At 44.4% G+C, this 15,276-nt stretch overlaps 1 protein-coding gene across 2 annotated transcripts; it reads right to left on the bottom strand.

Moving 5' to 3' along the window:
* Window positions 1–8,090: 8,090 nt before the first annotated feature.
* Window positions 8,091–14,338, bottom strand: KPNA2 (karyopherin subunit alpha 2). 2 transcript variants are annotated; one of them, XM_063409078.1, is made up of 11 exons: window positions 14,245–14,338; window positions 13,427–13,542; window positions 13,189–13,326; window positions 12,657–12,745; window positions 11,585–11,853; window positions 10,397–10,491; window positions 10,049–10,312; window positions 9,188–9,421; window positions 8,924–9,106; window positions 8,667–8,816; window positions 8,091–8,570 (listed from the first exon to the last, which is right to left on the bottom strand). In XM_063409078.1, the coding sequence occupies exons 2-11, from the start codon at window positions 13,499–13,501 to the stop codon at window positions 8,478–8,480; spliced, it is 1,590 nt and encodes a 529-aa protein (XP_063265148.1). In that variant the 5' UTR covers window positions 13,502–13,542; window positions 14,245–14,338; the 3' UTR covers window positions 8,091–8,477. The 2 variants fall into 2 exon arrangements, with proteins under 2 accessions (XP_063265148.1, XP_063265149.1); XM_063409079.1 differs by lacking the exon at window positions 14,245–14,338 and adding an exon at window positions 13,856–14,213.
* Window positions 14,339–15,276: the final 938 nt, after the last annotated feature.

Genomic DNA, 15,276 nt, shown 5'->3' with positions numbered 1-15,276 from the left:
TTGTGAATGAAGCAACTGTAGAATCTCATCTTTAGATTTCCTTGGCTGATACAAAACAGATTCCTAGAAGACCTTACAGAAGAAGACAGTTGGAAAGAGTCTCCTCTGAGTGACACGCAGCAAGAACTTAGTTTGCTATGGTGCTACAACACCTGTGTGCAGATAGTATCTGATTCAATACACTTGATACGGTGTGTATTGTCCCAGAGCTCAGACAAATGAAGTGTTTTGAGGAAGAATCTCAGTCCAAATAAGTAAAGAGTTGACATAAGCACTGTTTTAACCAAGCCACAATATATGGTCACTAAAGGAGTATCAAATCTTCTCCAATCTTTCTTACTCCCTATGGCCCAGCATCAATTTGAGATAATTACTTTGTCATCTGCAAGAGGTGAGCTGTAAAATCTCCCGTGTTGCAAATCTCTGAGTTTTAATTATGGTGGTGATGCTGAGAGCAGGATGCCACTGCCAGGAGGTGACTCAGCCCTGCTGCTATAAACTCACCCTCAGCCACTGGTGACCAGCAGTGAGGCACTGGCAGGTGATTACCTTGGTCAGGCAATCCTTGGTCTGCCCAGGGAACACCCAGCTTGCACCACAACCTCTGCTCAGTGCTTTGGAAGAAGTAACAAATGTTCTGTGATGCACCTTCCAGCCATGCAGCCATGCCAAGCAGAGATTTTGTGGCTCTCCAAAAGCCCTGCAACATTGTCTGATAAGCCTTAATAACTTGGCATAATTAGCCAGCTCTCAGTGGCCATCATGACTTATCCAAATACCCAGAGATTAACATTCCAAGCTGTACAGAATTCCATGTGTCAGGGCTTATGATGAGGTTTAAGAGCAGCAATTTATCCCATTCTAACCTGTTGCAGGGACTGTGGTTGTAGGAGACAATGCAGCTACAGATAGGCAAGAGGCTGGCAGCAGACTCCTCTCGTGTTGGCAGGGAGAGCATCTTGGGGCAGTCTAAGCCACTTAAAACAGCCCCCACATCATGGTTCTGATTCTCTGTTTCTTCAAGCAAGTGGAATTTTTTCCATGTGTCTCACTCAAGATACTTCCAAAGATTTCCATCCAAGAGACAGGATTAATTCCAGGAAATGTATCAAGTTATAACAATACTGTGTAGCCCTACAGGTAGCTGAATCCACAAGGTTCAAACCCAAAAATAGCTCACAAAGCCTTAACCCCATGGGATGATTATTTTCTGCCATGGGGAAGCAGGCACTAAGAGTCAGATGAGCTGTCTCAGGCTGTGCAAACCACATCTACTCCCAGTTCTGGGAACTGCTGAAAGGAGCCTGGGCTGTCCAGGTTTGGAAACACTCTGCTTTGTCTTACACAAAGTCTGGAGACATTTATAAACACGCCACGTGAAAACTAAATCCATAAATAATCTCAGTCATGACACAAAAGCATTTGCAGGTTCAATAAGCTCAACGATCCCTCTTTTTAAAAAGAAATATTATTCCTAAAACCTTCTGAACTGCAGAAATACCTCACCTATCCACAGGCTGTACTGGCTTCTTTTGTGCTTTCTTTTAACAGAATCACCGGCAAGTCCACTGTGAAATCAATTTGAGAGGATTTAAGATAAAGTTATCTCTAAAAATACCTCTAAAATATTTCATTTGAAAAGTTACAAAGCAAGGTTTTATGCCAGATAGGAACAGCACAGTTATTTAAGTAGGTTAGTGGGTCTAGTGAAGTGCTAAAACTAACCTAAAGCAAAATCTGTCACCATGTGTCTTGAATCATTCCTTTATTCCACTCTTGAAACCCTTTAAAATAGAACTGGAGGAAGGATGATTTTCTCCTTTTCTTTTTAGCACTAGAATTCAGGGGCAACATGTCTAATTAGGCAATGTGTCTAATGAAAGATGGGAGGGCTTGGCTCTTCAGTCAGATATAATCACCCTGCAAGCAGATACATCCAGCCCCTCTGTGCACATTCTCATGCACTGACTGCAAATTTCAGGGTTTTTTGAGCAAATGTCATCTCTCATTTGTCCTGCAAAGCACTGCACAGTTTGGTTGCTACAAATTTAACAAACATTTGGATTATGTTGCTAGAAAGACATTATGTTCCAATTTGGGTCTAATACACAGTGGGATGGCTATGAGGAAGTAAGCTTGCCCTTTAGTTAAAACGATTTTTGTTGGGTTTTTAAATGTAATGTTTATTCCTGGGTTGCTTTTTTCTGTTTGTAACTGCAGCACACTGAATTCTGTTGACAGCTGCAAATCCACTGTGCAATACAGCAGATCAAATTTTGTGTTCTGCAGCAGGGTAGGATATCTGCATGTGCTCTTGGTTGTACTGAACAGAAAAGTTTTTAAAGACAGTCTGAGGAAAGCTGCAGGAGTGGGCTAATCTGATTTTTCTTAAGGCATTTCTAGGATCATTCGTTATTAAAATTTGGGTTATTAAAATTTATTAGGTCCCCATTGTCAGTCTCCCTCCATCCCCTGTTTTTCCTTTGAGTTAGTTTACATCTTGCAGAGTTGTTTCCACTCCCCCTGTGCTTACATTTTCCTTCCCTAATCCCTGTCTGGCCCCAGACTGCAGGTGTTGATATGCACTTAAATACAGATGGGGTAATAGCTTCAGTTTAAGGAACTACATAAAACACTATTTGTACACAGACAAAAATTTCCTGCTCCATTCAAGTCAAGTTTACAAAGGAGTTCTTCAGAAGTGGAATGAGGCTGTCCTGGCTGCCTCATGCCCCTGCCCTTATTTCCCTAGATTGGTAATGTTCTCTCTCTTGTAAGTTATATGAACTGCAGCAATGGGGTTTTTTTAGCCATTAGGGGAAAGGAAATGACATATGGAGAGAATTCAAGTCCCTCCTCATTCCTAGAGAGTCTATCCAGAAATTCAGTGTGCTGAGCTCCATCCAAGTGTCGTTTCCTGCTCAGAATTGGGAAGGGTAGCTGGAGGTGGGAGGAGAGATGGATACGTAACAATAAATTGCTGCTTCTGATTAACAGCACATTCTGCACATGATTTCACAGTATTGCTTTGAACAGAACTGAGCCTCTGCAGCCCAAATATGTGTAGCAATCCTCTGATGAAAGAGCTATTTTTACATCTGTTTCATATAGTGGGTAAAAATGAAGTGATTGGGATGGTGGAAATGTGCTTTGGAGATTACTGAAGATTTTCTGATAACTTTGTACCTCCAATCTTCCATATGCCCACAGAGCATTATTAATACTCCTGGTGGTACAGCTGCTTTACCACTGTGAAATTGCACTGCACACAAAGCAATCTCTTACAGAGAATTAGGCAGCTTTCCACTATTTTATATATATAAATACATAAATGTATGCACGAGCCCATGATTTTTATATCTATAAACAAAAATAAATAATTCAGACCTTCAAAAGATGACCCCATGATTTTCATTTCACATTGCAATGCAAATTGAGAAAGATATGAAATGAAGGAGAATGATTCCTCATTACACTGCCTCTTTTGTTGAGCTCCTAGTTGTGATCCAAACTCCCCCACAGTGAAGTCAGTGCCATTGATTTTGCTTTCAGTGTGTCAGTCAATTGAAACTCTGTTCCTGACACATGATTTACACATCACTTCTGGAGCTGGCCCATTGTTTTATTCAAATGATCAGCACAATATTTTAATGTGGTCAAGCAAGTTGTGCTTGGTGAGAACTAACGGGATTTTTCTCCATCCTGCTTTATTTTTTCTCTCCCCTCCTCGTCCCTTTAAATCCCAACTTCACTTCCCTCCCACTAATGACACTCCCCAGGGCAGTGGGTGAACTGCAGCCTGGAAAGGGGCCACGGCTCTTCCACGAAATCCTCTGGCTTCTGCAGAAGAGCGTCCATTTCCTGGAGCCAGCCTGAGACAGACAGTGCTCTGCACTCAGGAACGGGACTGGAATCCAGTGACCCTTAATCCATAGGAAGCGCTACGAAACTCACAGCAAATCAATTCTCCCTCAGCTGTCCACAGGTTGAGTTTCTGCCTGCCTCGTGTCAGTGCCATTCCCTGGATCAGGGAGAAGGAAGTGCTTTACAAACACAACAGACAACTGTGCACACTTGGAGCGTTCTTGTGAATGGTTTTTCCTGAAATTTCCAGTTTCAGGGGGTGTACCCCTCCCAGCCTAAGGAGGGGGTCCCCTGATTCCCTCATAGCCTTTTTTATTAATATTCCTCTGAAGGCCAAAGGGTTAATGTGTTTCCTGTTAGGTTTTAAGTGTAAGTCCTTACATTTTCCTCTATGGGTCAAATATAATTAAACATAATTAACCTTCATTAATTACTTCTGTTTTGACTAACAGTGCCTTTTCCCTGATTTACACGCTTTCCAAAGTTTAGACCTGTACTTAAATCTACATCATACCTTATAACAACAGAGCTTCAATACTCCTGGGATAATGCCATACTCAGCAAAAGGCTGACTGTGACCAGAGGTACCATGGGTTAACTACAGAGACAGACAGCAGGATTCCCAGGCTCCAGGTGAACTCTGCCAGCAACTTTCTGGATGTCTGTGGATAACTTTCTCGTGTCTCAGTTTGCTCTGCTGTAAAATAGATTTAGAAACAGAAGAGATCTGTAAAGTATCGTTGGGTAGCAAATTCCTTTTCCTGCAGAACTACAGCTGCTTCTTGCTGCTGATACACCACTGTGGTTCTGTGCAATTTAAATCGTTCTGGATAGAGTTGCAGGAAGCAGCTTTGCTTAAGAGAGTATTTCAGTCTAATTCACAGGAAAAGAAAAAATAGGTTTCTACTGATTTAAACATTTCTATCCTTCCCACAGTTTAAGCTGTTTTTCCTGCAGGGGAAAGTGAACAGATGTGCTACTGAACTGCAGAGTCCCAGCTCTCCTTCCAGAGCCTGGCACCTTGGGGAACAGCAAATGGAACAATCGGGCAGGCAGCATCTGCTGCCATCAGGGTTTCAGAGGCAGTTACGTTTGCTGAGATCTCAGACTGCAATCTTGCCATCACTCCACAGATAAAATAGCATGAGCAGCAACTGCATTCCAAGCCAGTTGATGTCAGCAGGGGTCTGTTATTGTTGCTCTCAGCACAGAGGAGTTGGCAGACTGACACACAGGCCACCAGACATTGATTCCAGCCCTTGTCCTGAATGAGGCATTTGACAAATAAGGAGGACGAGTTCATAAATCTGACTGGGCCATGCACAAAAAAAAAAAAAATCCCCCCCCTAAAACCCAAACCCAACAAACTAAAAACCAGGAGCAATAATAATTCTCCTCTTCCTTTTTGCTCCTACCACTTTTTTGAAGCTAGAGACGCAGCCTCATGGGTGACTGTGATCCTAACCTCAGAAATAGTTTGCATTTTCTTAGAATAAGGAGTGACTCACCCCAGTCACTTACTCATAATCATTGTTGATTGTTGCTTGTGGAAATACATGCTGCCAACAAGGCTCACTGGTGGATAGGCTGAACACATTTTTCTTGGATAAAAACAAAGTCTCAGGCCTCAGAAAGTTAATAATTAAGCCACTGAGATTATAGCCACTGAGCCACTGTCAGACATCTAAAGATTTTGCAGTGTTCTATTAACCAAATATATTAGATAAATCTGAAATAAGTAATTCAGACAAAAAGAGATAACACTGTTGAACAAGTGCTCTGCATTTACTATATACAGAGACACAAAATCCAAACTACTTGCATATGCTAAAGACCAATTAAAGGAATTGTGTTTTGAAGTAACAGTACCTTGATTTTAAAGGGGCTTTTAAAAGGCTGTATCTTATATTCGACATTTAACCTGGTTGAACACTTGGGAGTTAGCACATAGATGTTCTGTGTAACCACAGAGTGCCCTGAAGCCACAGCTCGGTGTTTTTTGTTTGGAAAATGGAGCAGATCCCACCTGAGTGTTCCCGGCGGGATTATCCCGCCTCCGGCACCGCCCTCTGCCGGCCCCTGCCTGCTCTACAGCGGCACAAAATCCGCGATTCCGAGACCAGGTCCTTACGGCTCTGCCCCTACAAACCCTCAGACAGCAACTGGGGGGAGGGAACGACTCGGGCATTAAAGCTGATCTCGTACAATTGCTTCTATACAGGTTAATTCTTTCAGTTCTCTACAGTCGCACAGGAAATCAGGATTTTCTAACTGATGCTTTTAGGTCAAGGGTGGAAGTTTGAGAGAGCAAAGGACACAGGAGGCTTCACTGCAGGTACAGAAATGCCCTGTTTGGTTGCTTTTCCCCCTAGAAGAGTAAAGGCTCCAGCACTGCAAGGCAGGTGGTCCTGTCCGCTGTGCTCAGGGTATGGCAATACCAGATTCTGGTCCAAGGGGAGCTGTGGGGGCACTGCTGTCACTTTGGCACTGCTGTCACTTTGGCACTGCCCACGGCTGCTTCCATAGGCCCCGGGTGGCACCTGCAGCCCCACCGTGCAGTCCAGGGCAGGCAGAGCTGGGAACACCCCACAGGCACAGTTCAGCCTCTTCAGGGACACCCACAGTAAGGCTTAGGACATGCTACAGCTTTTTTGGAGTTAAAGAAAAACACTTAAAGTGGTACAGGCCAAAGTATGCAGGTCATCATGAATCAGTTCAGGACAGTGAGGTTTTTACAGGCCAGTCTCCTTTGTGACAGGTAAATCTGCTGCTACATCAGTGACAGCAAAGTGTCACCAGGACCACGTTCTGATGGATGCAGGAACTGCCACAGCTCCAATAGCCCAGCAGGACAATCATTATTGCAGTGTCTCAGATTGCTCTGACAAAGCAGTATTGTTGCTAACAAGATGTATAGCACTGTAGGTACAGATAAATTATCTGCTGCCCTTTGTAACTTTGTCACAATGCAGCAATACCCGAGCTCCAGAGAGGTGCCATGGATGGATCACCAGCCTCCAGTCAGGCAGGGAATCATTTGCCAGCAAGTGTGGGACAGGGAGTAGCAGACCTGCCCCACACTAATGAAAACAAGAGTGACATCATCTAAATTAGCAATAACCCATTTAAAGAGATCTTTGTTAGCAGCACACAAGAGTGAATTCTTCATGAAGCACACGTGACCTTCCTGGATTGCCAAAGAGTTACACCCAAACCCACTTTTCTATGCATCTGCACCTTCAAAATAAACTTGGAAGCACACAAAAGGTGACTAATACAGGAGACAAAACCAGATTCTTCTAACAGGTTCACATAGCAGAATAAAGGAGTTTTTTTGTTTTGTATTTGTTTTTTATTCCCCTCCACCCAATAAAGGTGGAAGCAAAGCCAATGGGAACTCCAGGAGAATTGCCTATATATCAGAATTTCCCCCCTTACCTTTTATTAATAAAAGTGACATGCTGTGGTGGTCCAATTAAGTCTGTTTTTGAGACACCTAGCCCTGAACTCTGACCTCTGCTGCACCATCATTGGAGCTAGACACTCAGTGAGCTGAGACAATGTGGTTATTCCAGCACATCTGACTCCTGGGAGGTTCAAGTTAAACAGCTCAATGCACGTTTTTCCAAAAAGCTGAAAAATAGAACTACAGTTCTTCCTCTCCACTCAATACTCATCTCCCTCCAATCCCACCCTGCACAACCCCCTTGAGGGACAAAATGTGTTCCTGTAAGTAATGACTTTAGAAATAAAGGGACAGCTGATTCCAAGACAAAGCCTTCATTTTTGCTCTCTAGGGCAGGCAACTGCTTCAAAACATTTCCTATGCTCTACCCTAAGGGTACCTGAACATGTATAGAACTGGTTAACTGTTGTACTTACCTCTCCTTCAAACTAATACTTACAGTTAAGTAGCACTACTAGTCCTTAAATATTTCTCAAAGAGGCTGAAACTAGTTTAGCTCAGTCATGCACAGGGTAAGATGAATCAGATTTCTATAGGAAATACCTGGAGAGAAGCAGCAGTTCCCTGGTCCTGTAACAGAAGACTGCTGTATGCATAAATCAGAGCTTGGGGTGACCAAGCTGTTTTAAATCTATTTTCAGTATTGAATCTCTCATGGTTTAGACCTGCATTCATGCCATCATCTATTTTTGACTAAGTTTACTTACCCCATCAGTCAGCTTTTAAGAGAGCAAGTGACACAGTTCAATTTGATGTACTGATAACACTTTATTGAACTTCAAGTAATTCTTCCTTAAAAGCCTGTTGAGTGCAACTTTATTACTGCAACAGGTCATGTAGAAGGTATGAGGTTATCAGGAGGCCTGCAGAGCAGTGGCTCAATGCTTTGTGAGGCCTGAGTTTCTCATGTGCATTCTTTCCCCAGACAAGGACAGGAACAGGAAATATTTACAAGTATATCTCAAAGAATGAGGTTTACATTTAGAAATTCATAGACACATAGAGAGTTTGAACTGTTCAAGTATGTTTCAGTTGGACAAAGTGCTACAGGACACAGAAAAACCAGTAAAGGCAAGAGGAACTATTAAGACAAAGAGGTGGCAGTGTGTGCTAAACCACTTGTAGGTCGTTGCAGTACATGCAAGACCTAGAAGTTGAAAGAATTTGGGGTACTGTCCTGGATTTGGAAAGTGTAGCTGTCAGCAGTAGAGTCTGGTACAACATTTTGGTCTTCCTCCTCCTAGAAGAAAAGAAGAATGTTAAAATAGCAGTAGCATTTGAATCTAGTAGTCTGGAACAGAAAATAACAGTGGAAAAGACCCCTGAAGCCACTTACTTCTGCTGAGAAATACTTCTCAATGATGGTGGATGAGGCTCTGTACACTTGTTCATTTTCATGTGACTGGAGAGCTTCAATTTTATCTAGACCCCCACACTCCTCAATCATGAGGCAAAGCTTTTCAGTCTCATTAATCTTCTCAGCAGCCTGCAACAGAAAAGTGTGGACTAACCTCTGGAAAGATATATGGCAGCAGCTACTGGAGAGCCCTTAGCAACAACATAGACAATAATCAATATACTGCATCCACATACCAAGAAGATGTTGGAAACTGCATCCAGGATAACGAGCACAGTTTTGCTGTCTTTAGTTGAGAGAAGATTTAGTAGGGGTTCAAGAACACCAGCCTGAACAAGGTACACGATCTGGTCAATTGTTCCACCACTCGTGTAGTTTGTCACAGCCCACACAGCTTCCTTCTGAGATTTGAAATCACCCTGCAAAGGTAAAAGCAGAGTGTTTGAACACAGAGAAGTAATAGGAAAAGGCTCAACTTAGTAAATATAGGCTTTGTTTACCTTCCTCAGAATACCAATGAGATAAGGCACAAGGCCGTGGTCTACAACTCGCTGGATCTGATCCTGACGCCCAGCAGTGATGTTGGACATTGTCCAGGCTGCTTCTTTCTGGATGTTGTTTTTATGATGAGAAAGGAGACTTGGAAAGACAGCCAGAGCTCCTGAGTCAATAACAATCTGTGTCTGCTCATCAGTACCAGTGACAATATTTCCTATGGCTCTTAGTGAAGGAGTCTGAAACAAAGATGGAGTGGAATACTCAGGAAAATTGTTCAAAACCAGGTTAGATTACAGCAAACACAGCTATACTTGATGGGTATCCACTCTAACCTTCCCAGTTAACAGCATGACCTGCAATATACAATTGTACAATGGGGTTTGGCCTCCTCGTTAGCATTCCACAGGCAGACACTAAATGTCTGCATGCAGAGACAGCACACCTTCCAAGGCCAGTCTGCAAACACCCACCCATGACAGAGCTTAGGGAAACTACCTGCTAAATACTAATGCAGTTTTATTATGCTCTAATTATAGTGTGCACAGAGCACACTTATGAACACTGTCCCTAGAATTTGGATCTGCAACAGCAATTCAAAGGCAAGCTTTAGTGAATGTCGGCTGTTGTGCTGGCCCGTGAGGTAAATCCAATGATTATATAAAGCAGCTTGATAGTCATCACCAGCAGCAGTCTGTCTTGTGTGGGACAGCACCCAGGCAGGACAGAAACTAGTGTCTCACTCCACAGAAATTGGAACAGGCACATGACTCATGTATGAAAAGAACCATTCAGTTCCATGGACACTACTCTTCCAAAGTGCAGTTCTAGCCACGATTCAAATCAAGCAACATCCAATCACTTACCATAATTGGCAGTTCGCTGCATCCCAGGAGTCTCACAAGCTGTGGCACCAATCCAGTTTTCACAACAACTTCTATCCTGTCATTGGAACCGTCTGTGAGGTAGGAAATGGCCCAGCATGTGTCTGCCAACACCTCGGGGTCATCGTGGTGCAGGAGCCGGACAAGGGTTGGAAGGATCTGCTGGATGGCCTCAATGGGAGGCGCAGGATTCTTGTTGCGACACAGGTTTGAGAGGGTCCAGGTAACATTGCGTAAATACCCAGACTGCAGGGGTTGAAACAAATGGTTAGTGATAGTTTAGCTGGGTTCTACTCGGTAATTGAAACTTGAATCATTCTGAACACTTACAGCCAGGGAAGACAGGTCAGGAACAGCAAGGAGACTCAGCAGTGGCTCGATTGCACCATATTTAATAACCAGGTCTCTGTAGGCAGAACCATCCCCTGGAAAAAAAACAAGATAAAAAGCCAGGTGAAGACCAGAATTAAAGGGACATGTGTACACAGAACCACTGTGTGTTAAAGGATTAATTCTTCTACTCCCTAAGAAGGGTTGGATAAATTAAGAAGAATCAGGAGGACAAAAGGACTACTGCCATGCTTCAGTCACATGACAAGCATGTTCAAGCAAGCCACTGAGCTTCACCTTTTGTGTTGGAAGGAGAGGTAAAGTGTTTTCTATACAGGTTTTCCTAAGAGTTCATAACCATGCAGGGTCGTGCATGTTTCTTTGGAGATAAATCTGAGCCCTACACTAGAACAGAGCTTCCCCCATAATATGGGACTTGAAGTGCATTATGATCACCAGCTGCGTGATTGGGTGCTACAGAGCAATGCTGATGGCATGTCAGAGTTTGACTAGGAATTCTATTGCAAGGTATAATAAATACTTTATAATTGTAAGAACAAACTTTAAGAAAACCCCAATCAAGCAAGGCTTTTATACAAGATAATATTTTTGTGAAGATTAACTGTTCTCTAAGGCACAGCCACTGGAAACCCTAATACAGCAGGTACAAAATTTAACTATATTATTTATTTTGACCAATTTTTATAGACTGGATTTAACACTGGCAGATGAAGTAATCCTGAAAGAAGCATGAGAAACTTCAGTATATCAGTACCTTCCCATCAGCAAGCTTATTTCAAAGCAAGGAATATTGCCCATCAAATACATAAATATTTCAGTCACTGCTTCCTGCCTTCTCCCTTTTAGTCTACACCCAGAGCAGAGCTCATTGCTGAGTTACAAGAACACAGAAATGTCTGAAAAATGTTTGTGTTTTAGCATGATCAGAGACCCATCAAAGCTGAGGTGAAATCTGGAAGCAGTGCCCACAATACAACCCACAGGTCGTGCCAGGCATTGTGTGAGGTCTGAAGACAAAGCTGCAATGCAGGGCATGCCATGACTGGAAAGCCATTGGGGCAGAGCTCCCAGCAGCTCAGCACAGGGCACGGCACAGCAGCAGTGCTGTCCTCCCACCTCACACACGGGCACGGGTCTGAATTGGAGCTGTGCAGCACAGGGACATACCTGCAATGTTCCCCAGGGCCCACACAGCCTGCTCACTGATGTGAGTGTGTGGGGAGGCCAGCAGGGAAATGAAGGCTGGGATTGCCCCTCCGTCCACCACTGCCCTGGTTTGCTCAGACGTGCCAGAGGCAATGTTGGTGAGTGCCCAGGCAGATTCAAACTGGATGGGGCTGCAGTCTGCTCTGCCCAGGAACGAGACGAACTTCGGGATCAAACCAGCCCGGATTATGTTGTCTATTGGGGGTTGCTTCTCTCTTGAGAGGAGTTTCCTAAAGAGGAATGCAAACAAGAAGCATTATTTTTACACTATTTTTGCCTGCAGACATCTGAACAACAATTTAAGTCTTAAAAGCACCATATAAAAAAAAAGTTTAGCATTGTTTTAACATTCAGAGAAGGTGACACAACACAGCATGAAAATCAGACAAGCTGAACACTGGCTTCCTAGGCCTCAGTTAACATTGGGCTTGGCATGTTTTCACTATGTGAGAGGCTCTTTTCACACTCTGAAGTAAAGCAGACCTGCAGGAGTCATAACACATCTGAACTGCTAGAGGCTTCTGAGCATAGAGAGGTTAATGGCTGAAGAAGCAGCACTGCAGAAATATGCAAGCTTATTAAAGGATATTTTAGATTAGGAAGGAGAAAAACTTGGCAGACTTCAAACCCGTCATCTTACTGTTCACATTATTCTAAGGTGGATTGCCACACTCATACACATCAGACCTAAGTGTTAACAGAGTTAAAAAAAGGTACCTTACTTTGATATAACAAAGGGTTTACTATTATTACTCTTTCAAATCGAAGGTGACTACTGTTAAATTTGTCAACACTAGAGCAACATACTTCTTCCTACTAAAATATGCAGGCATTTTAAATATTCAAAAGTCACATGGTTTCAGTAAAATTATGCCTCAGTTATGGGTACATTAACATTGCATTAAGATGGTTTTTGTTGAAATACTGCCTAATAAGAAAGGCATCAGCAGCCTCTTAGGCTCGTAAGCCAGTTCTCTGACCTTGCCCAGTTATAGGCTTGCACAGCTGAGTTGGTTTCCTCTGAACTGCTTACCTGGCAGCTTGAGTAGCCTGTAGCTGAAGCTCCATATTATTACTATTAACTCCTTTGACTATTTCTTCAACTGACCAGTGTGCCAAAACCTGTAAAAGAAAACATTACATGAGTGCTTCACTGGGAGAATCTGTATTCCTGACCACAGGGAGCTCTTACACAACACCATGAACAGGCCCCAATTCACAGCCACTTCCCTTAGTACCACCACCACGTGATATTTCAAAACCTCATTAACTGCAGATTCATCTACAGTTATCTGAACTGCTGCAAGCTTTTTAACTAAGTGCTTCATACTAGTCAAATTAAAATTTGACTAGTATGCAGCCAGCTGTGTGTAAGGGTGCTGCCCATCAGAGGGGATTAATACAGGCCCGAGTTGTTAATGCAAATGCAGTAGTGCTGTCCTGCCCTCAAGAAGGGATTTGTGCTGGCCTGGCTCCAGGACATAAGACTGTAAGACCCTCCCATTCTACTATTCTATTATAGAATAGACAATATAATGTCTATTCTATTCCAAGAGCCCACTCACCTGGTTGCCTCTGTTTTCCTGAAGGGGAGAAGTAGCATCATCTGGTAAAGTGCTCACATTTCTTCTTTTAAGCATCTGTTCATCTTTTTTAGCTTTTCTCAGCTCCACATTGACCTCAATGCGCCGCCTTCTCATTTCCTGGAGGATAAAAACAGTCAGAGTAAGCTCTCGGCTTTCAAAACTTAGATTTAAAGAGACAATGGCTGGCCAAAGTACTAATTGCACCAAGAGTACTCACTGTGCTGTCCTTTCCTTTGTTCTTGAATCTGTTCAATCGAGCTGATGGTGTACTGGCATTCTCATTAGTAGACATCTTGCTTGTTATATTTTTGAGCGGGACAGATAATAACAAGGCTGAAAACAGAGCAAAGAAACAGTAAATTTACTCCATGAAAGGTAAATTCTAAAAATTGGATCCATACTCAAGAATGAGAGACACTTGTTTGTATTAATACTATAACAACATCTAACTCGATCAACAGCGCTCTCTTGAAAGAGCCAGAGGTTACAAGTTCTAGCATCAACACAAAAGCAGAAGACACAGTCATACGATTTTAAGACACTTTAAACCAAATATTATTAGTTATTATTTTCAGGAACAAAATAGATTTTCCTCTCCCCAGTCAACACACACAGGCTGTTAAACACTATTTTCATTGTCACGTACCTGTGCTGCACAGGATCCCACTGAGACCCACCCCGACCTTTTAGGACGAGAACAGCGAGCTCTCGCACTGGGGAGGAACCCGGGGGGCGTTTGCCGAGCGGGTGCAGCCAGCAGCACATAAAAACGGCTGTACGGGTAACGAAGAAAACCCCTGCACCTCGACCACCCGCAGCGTGACCCACTGCATAAGAACTGGCTTCACTCCGGCCACAGCCCCGCCGGAGCGACAACCCGCGCTGGGATACAGCAGCCCTTTCAGCCCCAGCGGAGACACGGGAGGCTCCAAAGAGAGGCCCCGGCAGTGACTGCAGAAAGAGCACAGCCCTTTCCAAAAGGGCAGCGCAAGGCCCGCGTCCCCGACGCCCCAGGCCCGGCTCCCAGCCCCGCACCTCGGCCGGGAACACCTCCGGTCGCTCCGCTGCTGCCGCACGCTGCCACTGCCCACGGCCGCCCCACGCGGCATTTAAATTTCCCGCGGCCGCGCCCTGCCATTGGCCAGTTCGAGCCAAAGCAGCCTCCTGATTGGTCGGTTTGAAAGCAGCCCGGCTCGCGATGACGGGCCACGCCCTCTCGGAAACGCCGGTCGGACGTGACGTCTTCACAAGGCCCGGTACTACAGCTCCCGGCGTGCCCCGCGCCGCCCCACAGAGGCTTGTTGGCACTACCCGCGCGGGGCACGCCGGGAGCTGTAGTGCACGGGGCCGGGGCCGGGGATATCCCGGGACGGGACTGGAGGATCGGAGTGCGGGAATTGTATCCCCGGAGGGGTCTCGCTCTGAGCGGCTTGGGGCAGAAACACCCATCCCTTCATGGAGAGCGCAGATTCTGCCGCAGTAACCAGCAGGGCACCGCAGGCTTTCCCTGGGACAAGGGCGTGTAGTGACAGGACGAGGGGGAATGGCTCCAAAACGAAAGAGAGTGGGTTTAGATGGGATACTGGGAAAAGATTCTTTCCTGTCAGGGTGGTGAAGCCCTGGCACAGGGTGCTCAGAGCAGCTGTGGTTGCCCCTGGATCCCTGGAAGTGTACAAGGCCAGGTTGGATGGGGCCCTAAGCAACCTGGGGTAGTGGAAGGTGTGGAAGTGGATCAGCTTTAAGGTCCCTTCCAACCCAAACTATTTCGTGATTCCATCATCCCATGGCTCCACACCTCTCTTACTGTCTCCTGGAAATGTGGTGCACAGAAATGCAAAGCAAAGGGGATGTGAGGTTGCAGTTGAAATCAGTTCTACAGCCATGAGGGCAGATAAAAACTAAATCATACAGAATTAACAAAAGAAAAGGATTCCTGTCCCTGTGGCATGGCCTGGAAAGGGATGGGATTGTTTCCAATAGGTTTGGCCTGCTCATGAGGGATGGAATACAAAAAACCACTGATTTTCACAGGAGATATAACTCAAACCATAAATTTGAAGGGAAAAA

Source organism: Prinia subflava, chromosome 12 (assembly GCF_021018805.1).
Source record: "Prinia subflava isolate CZ2003 ecotype Zambia chromosome 12, Cam_Psub_1.2, whole genome shotgun sequence".
NCBI lineage: Eukaryota > Metazoa > Chordata > Aves > Passeriformes > Cisticolidae > Prinia > Prinia subflava.
Note: the sequence above shows the minus strand (reverse complement) of the source record. Positions and strands in the feature narration are given on the sequence as shown.

Bases quoted from the DNA above. Each gene is read 5' to 3' on its own strand.
- KPNA2 (XM_063409078.1), bottom strand. From the start codon at position 13,501: ATGTCTACTAATGAGAATGCCAGTACACCATCAGCTCGATTGAACAGA. The intron at 10,313-10,396 runs GTAAGTGTTCAG...CAACCCCTGCAG, and splicing joins CTGACCTGTCTTCCCTGGCT to TCTGGGTATTTACGCAATGT. The intron at 8,817-8,923 runs GTATGTGGATGC...TTTCTGTTGCAG, and splicing joins CAGTTTCCAACATCTTCTTG to GCTGCTGAGAAGATTAATGA.